General features: G+C 38.3%; 1 protein-coding gene and 1 long non-coding RNA gene across 2 annotated transcripts; one reads left to right on the top strand and one right to left on the bottom strand.

Annotated features, from left to right (window-relative positions):
• Positions 1-80: 80 nt before the first annotated feature.
• LOC111251424 (vesicle-fusing ATPase 1-like) lies at positions 81-8797 on the bottom strand. The gene is made up of 12 exons (XM_022807984.2): positions 8780-8797; positions 8200-8384; positions 7691-7782; positions 6765-6980; positions 6508-6595; positions 5716-5882; positions 5074-5249; positions 4607-4794; positions 4278-4468; positions 3348-3768; positions 2945-3227; positions 81-2838 (listed from the first exon to the last, which is right to left on the bottom strand). Exons 2-12 carry the CDS (start codon positions 8209-8211, stop codon positions 2435-2437), a joined length of 2238 nt encoding a protein of 745 aa, XP_022663719.1. The 5' UTR covers positions 8212-8384; positions 8780-8797; the 3' UTR covers positions 81-2434.
• A 126-nt stretch (positions 8798-8923) lies between these two features.
• Positions 8924-12821, top strand: LOC147755685 (uncharacterized). Its single transcript, XR_015327982.1, has 2 exons — positions 8924-9660; positions 9901-12821. It is a non-coding gene; the product is annotated as an uncharacterized LOC147755685 (long non-coding RNA).
• The last annotated feature ends 367 nt before the right edge of the window (positions 12822-13188 follow it).

Below are 13188 nucleotides of genomic sequence, written 5' to 3'. Positions count from 1 at the left end.
TATCTGCTTGATTACTTGATTGATTGATGAAAAAAAAAGTACCAGGTCTAAAAGGTATTGTAATTAATTCATTCACTCAGTGACCGTATATTAATCTGTTCATTTATTCTCTTGAAATGTATTTTTTCTGTATTTTCGCTATATATGTTGACGTGTTGTAAGCTCTAATAGTAATTATGCTGCGTGAGCACGTGTTCGTCCCATGTCATCTTTGCTCTTTGGGTTTTCTCAAACCGGAATGTTTACAACGCTTGACTGTTTGGCCGATAGCGCCTGCGTGTACGTGATTTGTCTTAGTAATTATAGGTTCTCCCACCAATAGGATGGCTTCAGCCACATTGAAACCATGCAATAATGGCTCGAAAATTGTGTCGGTTGGTAGATGGAAAAAACTATTATCTTCTTGTGCGAATTCTATCAAGTTCGCCGCTAAGTTTACATAACCTCGTTATTGGCCTTTCTCTATATATATATATATATATATATGAAGCTGATACTGCGGGTTTTCATTCGCCTTTTCCATACTACTACTACTACCAGGGAAAACCCAGATAATGAATGCTGTTTATTATCAATTGTTCGTAATAAATCGCTCAGTGAAGCTTATACAAGCTTCAACCCTAATACGATTGCTACTTTAATCGATAGACGTAATAATAGTTTAGTCATCTACTTTTACTATATTCTGTTTTTTTCTCTTGTTGCTATGATTAGTCGAGTTAATGTTAATGGTGTTAAAGACATTATTTCTGTCTCAATAGCACTACTAATATCGTATTGATAGAACAATTGGCTAAAATAAATGGCGATACGTTCAATGCTACGTTCTCTCACCGCCGGCTCACCATCGTTATTACCACAACTGCCATGGTGTTCAACGCATCCATATCAATCATAGCTACAAACGGGTGATGGCCGGAAGGACAGCGTTATCGTTTGTCCACCGGCTGCTACAAATTCGCCGGAAAACATTGACTTTTACCCACCTTCAACTACCGTGTTCATGAAGGATTTTTTTTTCAGTTTTTCTCTAATATTCATCGTCCAGCTTTCCTGTCTTTTCTTGATAATGTACTACTGATGACCAGAAATAGCTACTGCCGTATTACGAATAGCAATAATAGTTACGCCTATAGACCATTGTCTATTTCCTACGTAAACTCATGTCATCATGTAATTCTTAGCCAACGAAATCATCATCAACAACAATTAACTCAACAACAACGGGTTCGTATACTATCTATTTTTCTGCTTGATGCGTGTAATTATTGCTAGCCGTTGTCATAATGGTGATGTGCTGTCGCTCGATGTCCACAGCAAATCCTTAGTTCGGCTACCGGAGTTACTGTATCTATCTATCTATTTATGTATTAACTGTGTTTTATTGACACATGTTATATACAACATAAGTACAAAAATCGTCTATGGCTTGCTAAGATCATCGAGTAGGTAATCCGTAGTTGCCTGCTAGTGCCGGGGTCAATTCTGAGTATCCTTAGTGCTTTTTGGAAGCACAAACTAAAACGGACCCAATTAGTGCTTACGAGGAGAACGAGACTGTTGTGAAGGAATCGGACTTTTCCGATCCGATCATCAAGACTCGTTGTGATAAAAAAAAAAAAAAAAAAAAAACTTCTGTCGCTGGTAAACCATCGTATCAATACTTTCAGTGAACGTACCCATCTTTTGTCTGTCGCTGATTATGCACGCACACAGGACGAACGTTGCAACCGTATATACGAGTTGATTTGATAGAATCTGATTGATTGGCGTCCTTTTTCTCCTTGGCGTAAGGATTTCTCGTGGTCAGCTCTAGTAGAAGCAGCTTTCTCTTTGGACTTGTTCATCATAATAGCTACCACGGTGCGTCTTACATGTGTATCAATTTAGATGTTATTTTATTCATAAACACTGTGTTTATGAGCATGTAAGTGTACTCGAACCAGCCGCTCCCCGAAGCTGATTCATATATATTTAGGATCTACCTTCATGCCTTGTTAGAAGCTAGATGCTAAGTTTAAGGATCTTTTATCTTCTTTATCTCTATTAGCGACATGTTGCTGCATTAATATTTTCTGTAGTACGGCTAACTGTCAGTTCAGTGTGTTGTATTTTTTCTGCGATTATTTTAAGCATTGGAAAACGATCATATATTAGATAGCATTTAAAAGGCAGCAACATAGATGAATGGACTAACTGGAACATCATAGTTATAATTGCCGCTGCGATAACAAACTGAACCCTTTCAGTATTTTGACAGCCTTGCTTATCTTAGTTTCAGGAAAGCTAACGTGCATGAACTTACTAAATTCGTCAACTGTGTACAATATTGTATGTACCGTGTAAATAAGCAGATCGTATACTGCTCATATCGCAGTGTAGGGTTTTTTAACCACGTAAATTTCCGGTTAGGTTGATAGAGAGGCTAAGGAACTTAGCCGCTGTGCACGAGGCAACCTTCCTCCTCGAGGCGGAGAAGGAATCTGTTCACGCGCTCTTTCGGGCCAATTTGCCTAGCTCGATCGATGAAACTTAGCAGTTTCTTAATACCGATATAGATACGCATGCCTTGCACGCCTTTGGCAAGCCGATGTATATCGTCTTGGCCAAAGCAATTCGACTGCTCTAGTACAGACAGGAACTGGTCCGGTCGGTTAATAGCAGGAACACGAAGGACAGTAGAGAACAGAGAAAGCATGCCGATCTCTCCCAAAAAGTCTTTGCAGGAGGTCGTACACAGGATAAGTAGACGTCGACCTTTCGGAGGGTCTTGCTTTAGCAGAATCAGTAGTGTCTGCAATACCATGTTTGAGTAACGTGGCCCCACAGGACAATAATCTGAAAGTAAGACGCGCAAACGTTAACAGAAGCATTTATTTGAGAGACAATAAGCGCCAAGTGATTGCGACCCGCCGATATGATAGTTGTAAACGAAAGATCTTACCAAGTAGACGTTCAATATCATCGACCAGAACGCAGCTTTGAACTGATTTGTAAGCATCATCGAAGATCTTCTTGATGATTTGACACTTTGCTGACTCCGAATATCCCACCATCTGTTGCGGTGAACACAACTTGACGAATGGGAATCCCGAGTTGAGCGCGATCTTGGCTGCCAAAGCTGTCTTGCCGGCATTGGGTGGTCCCTCCAGTAGCACCGTGACAAGGCCGCGACCCTCTGACGCCTTACACTGATCAATAGACAAATCGCCTTCTCCCAGCAGTTGCTGTCATATAAAGGAAAACAAATATAAATTGTGATATTACTATGAAACCACAACAAACGAATCGTATATTCCTAATCAACACATACATTATTCATGACTTCTGTTATAATTCACGCTTACATTAACTGGATCCCCCCAGACGAAAATATTGGACCCAACGAGGGTTTCGATCTCCTCGACAGCAGTTCCAAACGCTGGCTTAATATCGTTCTCTAGCGCAGTCATAAAATCTTGCCGGCAGATCTTGAGTTTGTTGAGAGCGTCAGGGTCCACCTCGACTTTGCTGCCAGCCTTAATGAGGCGGTTCATTGCCATTGATTGAGCCGCACGAACTAGACCCTCAAGTTCAGCGCCTGAGAAATTCTTTGTGAGCGCCGCGAGCTCTACGAGATCTACATCATCGTCCAGTTTACCGTGAGTTTTCATACGCGACGTGTGGATGTTGAGGATTTGCGTTCGGCCGTGTTCATCCGGAAGGCCAATCTCCATTTGCACTTCCAATCGGCCTGGTCGAAGCAGAGCTTCATCGATCATATCGCGCCTATAGGGAACAGCGAGTAACACAGCAAATATTAATTGTTTTACTCAAGTTAATCATGTCACTACTACTACTGATGAATAATATTATAGTACTTGATATATAATGAGATATTAGATATTATTTAAATAAATGTTATCATCGTTCGCGCCTAAATTCATCTAAATGAAGGCTGTTTATTCTACTCGGCGTTTATTAAGCCTAAAACCTATGAATCTAAAGACGTCTCTGTTATCTAGAACACGAGATGCCCTCTTAATCAGAGGACAGTATTGAGTACTAGAAGTTAGCTATAAAATGGCATCCTAGACTCAACGGGAGCTACACAGTTCCATAGATCAACATTTCTATAGATTATAAACTTCAGTCGAGGTTTCACAGCTGCTGGAAAACATCCTCGATTTACCAAATCACATATTCGTGCAAAACAAGCTCTTAGTGTTTCGTTAGGTGGCAGCAAACGCCTTTAAATTATTTTACTTTTAATGTTTGTTCATTAGAACTTTGCGTACCTGTTAGTCATTCCAATTACAAGAACATTGTTAAGGCTCTCTACTCCATCAATCTTCGACAGCAGTTGGTTTACAACGGTATCATGCACACCGCTAGCTCCAGCCATCGAACCCCGCTGTTTGCAAATTGCGTCGATCTCGTCGAAAATGATGATATGCAGTCCAGAATTGATACCTAGACGTTTTTGCTCCTGGAACGATACAGTAGTTCGTATTTGATAGATATTATGTGTTTCATCACTGGGTCCTTGCTTATCGTTATAACTCCATTGTTGTTTTTTAATATCAACTTGGTTTATCTAGACGATAGTAAAATTTAAGGCACGTACCTCCTCAGCATCCTCGAAAAGCTTTCGGATGTTAGCCTCTGACTCTCCCACGTATTTGTTCAAAATTTGCGGTCCATTGACAATCTTGGGCTCCCGTCCATTGAGCATTTTTCCAATTTGACGAGCCATCAAGGTCTTGCCCGTTCCCGGCGGGCCATACAAAAGAATACCTCGAACATGTTTCAGATCTGCGTCGAAAGCAATAAGAAAATATGAGAAAGTATAAATGTTCATATAAGAGAAAACCAGTCTCGTTTCATATGTAAATCTGAAGGCTCAAGTGTCCAAAAAAATCCGTCCCATGTTTCAAATAACACTCTTCTCTCTATTTTAGTGTTTGACTAAACAGCCGTGTAACAGAATTGTTTAGCCATGCAAATGAACGAACGAAGGCCTACAAGGGCACGATCAAGTCCCATGTAAGTATAATGGAGCATAGTATACGATAAGGGCGAAGCACTACTCACTAAGCTGTTCGATAATTTCAGGTGGGAAGACTCGGGAGGCAAATGCTCGACGAAAGATAGCGTTGAATTGCTCGTCTAAACCACCGATGCCCATTTGACTGAAGTCCCAGTGGGGATTGATGAGTGACTGTCGCACTACTTTTCCCTTCGATGATCCTGTCAGAGTAATGTTTGCTCTGGGAACAAATTTTAAAAATTGCAAAAATACTTAAAGTATACATCGTAGCTTAGTTCGAATATACAAACATCATCTGTTTAATTGTTTCAATCTGTCCAACCTTCCAAGCACAATATACAGCTTTCATTGCGCTTTGACTTACATCTGTAAGTGCAACATTTATCAAAAATTTACCATACGTATAACGTGTCCGCTCATTATTTCACGTCCTGAATTAGGGAAATAAAACATGCCTGCAATCTTTAAACACTTAAGAAGGAAGCAAAGTTAATAGCCTACCTATGAAACTTTCGTGTTCGTATTCTATAACTGGAACTATTAGCAGGAACGATAATTTTTCATTTTGATCAAATATGAATTTCATATTGATCAAATATACGATATTTCAGTGTCGCTTATATCTTGCACGAATGAACGATTACATACACGCATGTCATGCACCGCAGGTAAAAGGAACTACTAACCCGTCAGCACGATTAAAGCAAACAGCCGCATCGGGCAATAACAGACCGATTTCAGTCTTGTGAGGTACAACGGAGGATTTATCTCCGCCTTTGAGTGCGTCCAAACTTGCAGCTTCCATCTCGGTAACAAGCAGTTTCATGAGTTTGTTATTAAACTGAAACGCCACCTATGCAGTGATGCAAAGAAATAAGAAAATATATGGCTATATATGTTGGAATATATAAAAGAAACACTTCATTCTATAGCTATATGCAACAAAAGTCTATTTCCGAAAGCTAAGTGGCTTCTAAAACAATGATCCCGGCTCCCTGTTTTGCTCATCTACCTATTGAACACTTAGGTTGAAGAAAAATTGCCCATGGTTAACCACATTTGATGTCATAAGTATACAAAACTAGAATATCCTTTCTTAACTCGATGCTACGAAACCTACGCTTAGCAGGCTCATTGTGTACGCTCACATTTTCGTGCGTGCGTGCGTCAACATGAATGTAAAAGTAAATAGGACCTTGTCTCCTTTTCAAAAACGACCTCTTTTTCTCTGTATCGATTTACCTTCTGACAGAATATTAATATAGAGACAAACGCGCTCCCCAATAAGCGTCAATATGAAAAGACCAGCAGCCGTTCAAACGAGCTGTGCCCATGACTTTGGTGGTTGTGTAATTTAATAAAAACAATATCTAACGATAAATTCATATGTAACAATGTATTACAGATATTGGGACTGATCAAATAGAACACCCGCGCAATTCAATCATCGTAAACAAACAACAGCGCCCTCTGCTTACCATTTGTCCAACTGTGAATGCTTGTTTTGGAAATTGTTGAGTGAATACAGTAGCCATCTTATCAGTGTCGAAAGGTTCTTGGGTGTACCTGTAAATAATATAATCATACAATTAATATATTTTTAGTGTACTGCTGTTAGTACAATTAGTATAATAATAAAATTTTTGTATCGATATTGAAGCTTATACGGTCTTAGAATAGAAGCCCATTTTCGCCCATCGAACGATACATCTGGATGAGCTCAATTAGGACTTACTGCTTTTTATCGAGGAAATCGATGTCCAAAGAAATTTTGGCGATATATTGCTTACTGGGGTCAAATGTGTACGGACGCACATCTATCACCTGTCCAATGCTCAGTTCAGCCCATTTACGCATTATCAAAGAAAACCCCATGCAGCCCGGTTTCATTTGATCCGAGAGTTGAATTGTGAAGACATATTTTCGCCCGTTACACATGATAAGCATATGTCTGAAACATGAAATCAGTCACATCTTAGCGGCAATTGTTGATCTTTGGATGATATCGATGCGTTATTAGCAGCATTTCGAACTTCCTCTATGTGTTGTATGCTTGCCTGTATAGCTTCTGTATATATATATATATATTAATCAAGAACATGAACAAACCACGACGGCTCAAACCATTTGGAGTACATACTGTGTATGTTTTTCTTCTTTATATATGAACATAGCTAACATATTATGCGTATTTATTGTTCTAAAATTTCACAAAAAAAATTCTAATATAATACGTAAATAAACAACTATAGTCAAGAGCAAAGTTCCTTTTTTTTTCCCACTTAATTAATGGCTTTGCTTAAACAGAAAATTCGGCGTGCTCTTCTACAAGACAGAATGCATGGGTTTCTTCGCTTAATGTAAAACACATGTTTGGCTCAACAAGTCGAAATTTGAAATTTTTCCCGAAGAGCTACCTTCAATGAAAATCTACAGCGGTGTTTTACTTTATTGTTCTACGTATACTTAACAAAAGCTTTAATCTACTTGGCCGTTTTATACACTTCTACGTAAGAAGCCATATAAACACACAGGTGTTAGTAACGAATGTTATTACCAGATTTCGAAGATCGAATTAGACTCAAGAAATTCGAAATTAGTACGACACCTGCAACTTGTTCGTTCTAGTACCCCCTCCCCCCACCCCATCACTGTTCTTACCTGCATTTTTCATCGGGGCAGTCGCTCGGATTCATAATCGCGCAGTTGGTGAGAGATAACTTGTCCATCGGGCATTTCTCCGCTTTTAGTTGCTTTATAGTTTTTCGAGACAGCAAGAAATTTTGGAAGAATTAAATTATGTTTCCATACGTCTCTCGGTCAACGGTAGCCACTAAATTTATTATTCAATTATTTGGTAACCATCTGCAGTACTTATAAGAAGCTTATGTCATTATCGTTCACTGGGCATATTCAAATTAGGTAATAAGATAATTAGATAAGTGTCTATAATTTGTTCGAATCATGGTGCAGCAATCTTTTTATCAAGTAAGAAAACATTAACCTGTGCTAAGCGTCTCGCTGTTCGTGAAATGGATCGCTATAATTAGTGAGATAGTATTTGAGCTATTTTATTAGACTGGCAGAGCGTCGAGCGGTACGAGAAACAGCTTTGCCCGTACCAAAGCAGTTTCGAACATAGAGCATTTAGCTATTCCCGACTGACTTACCATCGTGGCCATCCTGATAGATGACTAGGAAACCTCGTTTGCGACAAAACCACACACACTGTTTAAGTAGTTGTGAATAGTAGGCGTACACTACAAATCGCCGCTCTAACACTTTAGCGTTTTTCACACCTTCACAAAATAAGAGAAAGTGCGTTCCCACATACAGGCGATTTACCACTGCATCGCTGAAAAGACGCCATTAGGATTTCTGATCTGTCAGCACTAGCCGATAACAGCACGCATAAGTCAATGCTTGTTGTTAAGATGGCCGACTTCGCCCATTATTAACTATCACTGGCAACGGAAAATTACAATCATAGTTTGATAACATACGGTTTCGCAGCATATACTATCCCATAAAGGAAAGAAATATCAAATACGCTTTTTGGGCTAGATTATTATTTTATTTCTTCCTGTTCGTCACGTGGACGATGATAAGATTCTATGCTATTTACTGGATGCCTTTTGATACCTAAATGATAACTATGCGTAAAATTAGCCATTTGAAACTCGAAAATTAACAACTGCGAAGGCCTAAGTAGCAGGAAAAAGCTAATGAAAATCTGAACAAATGCATTACTTCGCTGTCACAGGTGCGCCTATAAAAGTCTTTTGCCACGGTCTCACAACCCGATTTCCGCGCAGCGCGGTTACGCGCCCAACGATCCAAGTCACAGATTAGGTCACAGATCAGTTAGGCATTGACTGAATTTATTGTGTAAGTTAATTATTAGAAAGCACTGGTAAAAATGACGTCAAATCCTGTTTCTATTAGCTCTGCACTAATTCAATATAAGTTATGGTTCTGTGTAGTGCCTATACCTAGTATACGACAAACGGCAGCTCACCTGTACGTGGAACAGCTGACGATGCTATGCTGCAAGAGCCGAGTTCTGCGTCTATCTCTGTTTGAGTATATCAATAAGGTTTCGTGTACAGAACCGTTCGAGCTACATCTGATTTGGCCAGGGGCTATTTTGGTTTTTAGCTGTAGGAACTTCTGTGAAGGTTGCACATCTGTAGTATACGAATAATCTAAACTTAGCGCACGCCCATACAAGTGAGCTCGTTTGTAGGTATGAGGGAAAAAACAATGATGTTTAAACAAAGGTTTCTCCTTTGCTCATTCATAACTTAGTATTTATCCTTTTAGCTATAATAAACGCCAATAGCTATTTTATTGGTATAGGAATATTTTTTTCAAGGCTTCTGAAGATGTTCACATAGATTATTTTTATTTATACTGCATTGTTGCTTGTATCTATAGCGAACTGATACCGACATTTCTGGTGTAGCAGGATCTGCGACAATGGCAAAAATATCTTATTGAAGTATTTCATTCACAAAATTGTGGCCCTGATGTAAGGCCAGATTTTTCTCGGTGAAATGTGAATTTTGATCACGATGTAAACAGTTAAAGCTAAACCTTCGCTCAATGCAACCCAAAACATTGAAAGCCAGGTGACGTTAATAGATAACGGATCGACAAGAATCGATGAATTTTTTAAGGTTCAAGATTCATATTGGGGATTTTACTTTGGATGTTCCCATTATATTATATAAGTACCAAACTGTTTCTGTATGGTGATACACAGTAAAGAGTTTTATCGTAGGTGTGCATAAGTAATATGGTCCGAGACACAGACTTTAATCGTAGATAGTACTTATTTTGTAGTAACTTCATTTACTTCGAAAAATCAGGCAACGTATATTTTTGCATGGATTCGGACTGGCCGACGAATGCGAGCTGTCTATCATCGTGATGAGTCGCTTGAGTTCCTGCAATAAATGCGTGCTAAACTTCACTTCAAAAGGTGTCTTTGACTTTGGAAAGCATCATTTCAGAGCCTTTGTTTATTATTCCGCATACGCTCTGTTGATCTGTACAGATAAAAGAACCGACATCTAGAGCCTACAAGATACGTCCCCCATAATTGTGCAATCTTCTAAAAGATAGAAAAAATATTAAAAATGAAATTGTCGCTTATTTTTCGTATATGCATTGCCTACTGGGCGACTGCGGATCCTCCAGTGAACCACCTTTCAGGACGTGTCTGATCACCATAAATGAACTGTACACTGCTTCCGTTAAATGGGCGGGTTGTGATTCGATGATGATTGATTTTTTCGTAGATCCCTATATATATATATATATATATATATATATATACTAATATATATATATATATATATATATATATATATATATATATATATACGTATATATATATATATATCATCGTGTTCAAGTAAGACACTAAATTTTAATTAGAATTGCAATAACACCTTGCACATCCTAGATGAATGATTTATCAATAGAATACTTTATAAATAAAGCAATTCCAGACACAGTAGCTGCGAAATAGTGTGAAATTTTAATACAATAAAGAGATCAAACAATTACAAATAAAATTGTAGAGAGAACAAGCTGATTTGATAGAATAAAATATTGACAAGGAAATAAAAAGTTCTTGCGTATCCGTAAACCAACATAGCACTGAATTAAATGGACTACAATGAAAAATAGCTATGCTACAGTACTTATTGTTTTCGTGTATAAAAATAGTGGTCCAAAGATTTACAGCGGAGAGATTGGTTATTTGATCTACCAAACGGTGTCTGTTCAGAGCTAGATGCCGACGGCTTCTTCTACGTATAAGTGTAGAATTGATACATTTTATAAACCGCATAAATCAGTTCTAACAAACATTTCTTCTAAGATCTTGTTTCTAAAGGTTCTTTTAACCCTTCCGTTTATCGTATCACCGCTCTGCGTCTTACCCACCCACCCCAGAACATGGATCGGCAAAAAATCTTGAGCGTCGACGAGTTCTGGACACGCATCTCGGCCAGTGAATAACATAATCATTACCACCAAATCGCGAAATCTTCCTAATTCAACTTGTGATTAAATTATGCCATGCGTGTAGCTGTCATTAGCCAGTGCAGATAGTGCGAGGCACAGATTCAAGCGATTTCGGTGAGCGTGTTATCCATCTGCCACGCCTGAGACCCGCACGTCCTTATAGTTTAGGATTAATGGTATACCGATGGACCACAGGTTGGGGCTAGTCATCGATTCGAACGATTCAATCTCTCACTTTTTAATTTTATTTTTACAAATTTTATTTTTTGAGAAATTGTTACAACGAAGCTGGGCTTTTTACATCCTACGAAATTGTCGGAAACAACGGGCTGTTATTGACAAACATGGGCCATTCGTTACTTTACGAAATAATGCAGCATGCCTTAGATGTTCGAGGCGAGCCTAATCTTGTTGGATAAAACACTATTGATTTTTACATATTACATACAGAGCTGATCCTACATATGAGTTATAAATTGAAATAGTAGTGTATTGGATATAAACATAACATCTTCGACAATCATATATCATACCTGTGCCGCTTATTGGAAAATCCATTATACAACGATCGATATTTCATTCATAACTGAAAATGTAATATTGAAATCGTACGAGAAAGATGCCAAATAACAATTACAGTATTCTGGTGTTCTTTTTTTTGTTTATCTTATAAACTATCTACTCAACAAATGTCGATGTAATAAAATAAAGAATTTAAGATGTGATAAAGATATATAAAGGAAGAAGACTAGAATGTAAAAAATATAGTGCAAGGAATTATATTTATTAACCAGAAACATTTTCATTAATACGATGTAATACTTAAATAATATGTAAAACATCGTATTAATAATAGCAATTGCTGCTATTATAGATAGATAGAAGCTGCTCCCTGGAGTTTAAAAGCTTAGGAAGGGCCGTGATGTCCAACTACTCCTCATAATGGCTTACATAGTGAAGAATCGTTCTGAAAGTATCGTCTGGTGCGTAATTACGTGGTGCGTGTTTGGCTCCAGACAATGCTCTTATAACCAAAAGTGTACGCCCGAAATGTTGGTCATGATCAGCCGATATGCCACGATCCTATATTGATTCTCAGCACGATCAAATGATGATTAATCTATCAACACAAATTGCAATTTGCGTCGATAGAGATTTCAACTACGTTTCGTTTGCGACGAATGGTCCAGACAATACGTTGGTCGACTACGTCTTCACAATGCCAAATCAATTGTACCAGTCTTTCAGAATTTTGTTACTGGATATAGCTTCATTATAACATTCCGACTATCTATATTAACCCCACTGGTATCATTGTACTCAATTGAATCCCCGCGAATCTAAGTGAGTTCAGTGAACTTTCATTCGAGCGTTTTGTGATGGTTGATATTCTTGCGATGGCCGACAACGATGATGATGAAGTGAAGAGAGATGTCTGCACCCCATTAACGCAACTAATGTATTCTGCAATACAACAACCTGACAGAGAAATGCTAGGCTCAATGTTGTGTACTTAAGGTTTTTCAGCGTCTGGAAATCCTGAGATGGAATTAAAAGTTTATCCGGACCAACGTCGATCGACCAGCCGCTAAGTTCAGTCATCAACAAAGAAGTGGGGAAACTTGAAAACCCATCTTTTTCCTCACAGGGAATATTTGATAAACAGGATCATTTTTAGGCTATCCACTGAAAAAAACTTTAGCAATCCCCCTACCTGTTCACTTACTATAAACAAAAAATTTAATTAGAGACTTTTCGCTATTTTGTCTTCGGTCGTATTTTATTTTATGTTGTGACGGGGTTTGCTCTGGTTGCGTAGGATTTAAAATAATCGCTATGTCACCGGAAACTAAATTGCCAATTTTCAAAATTCTCCTAAATCTCTGGCATTTAATGATTGATCATGACAATCGACCACGTAGTGGACGCTTAGTAATTTTCCAGTGATATAATATTAATTAAGCAGCTGTTCTGTAAGTAACATAACAACATAAAACGGAGTATCAACCAAAGCCTAATGCCATATCATAGCTACTTGTAAACATCACAAGCATCGAAATCCTCTGTTATACAACTAAAATTTACTTTAAGTTATTGCCTATCATTTACCCAAAAACAAGAAA

The sequence above is a fragment of the Varroa destructor genome, unplaced genomic scaffold, assembly GCF_002443255.2.
Source record: "Varroa destructor unplaced genomic scaffold, Vdes_3.0 BEIS01000005.1, whole genome shotgun sequence".
In the NCBI taxonomy this organism is placed as follows: domain Eukaryota; kingdom Metazoa; phylum Arthropoda; class Arachnida; order Mesostigmata; family Varroidae; genus Varroa; species Varroa destructor.
The sequence above is the reverse complement of the archived record's forward strand: the minus strand, read 5'-3'. Positions and strand labels throughout refer to the sequence as shown.

Excerpts from the sequence above, each read along its gene's own strand:
- LOC111251424 (XM_022807984.2), bottom strand. Across the intron at positions 5,250-5,715 it reads TGCTTTAATCGTGCTGACGG|AGCAAACATTACTCTGACAG; the intron begins GTTAGTAGTTCC and ends ATTTGTTCCCAG. Across the intron at positions 3,769-4,277 it reads GTAATTGGAATGACTAACAG|GCGCGATATGATCGATGAAG; the intron begins GTACGCAAAGTT and ends TGTTCCCTATAG.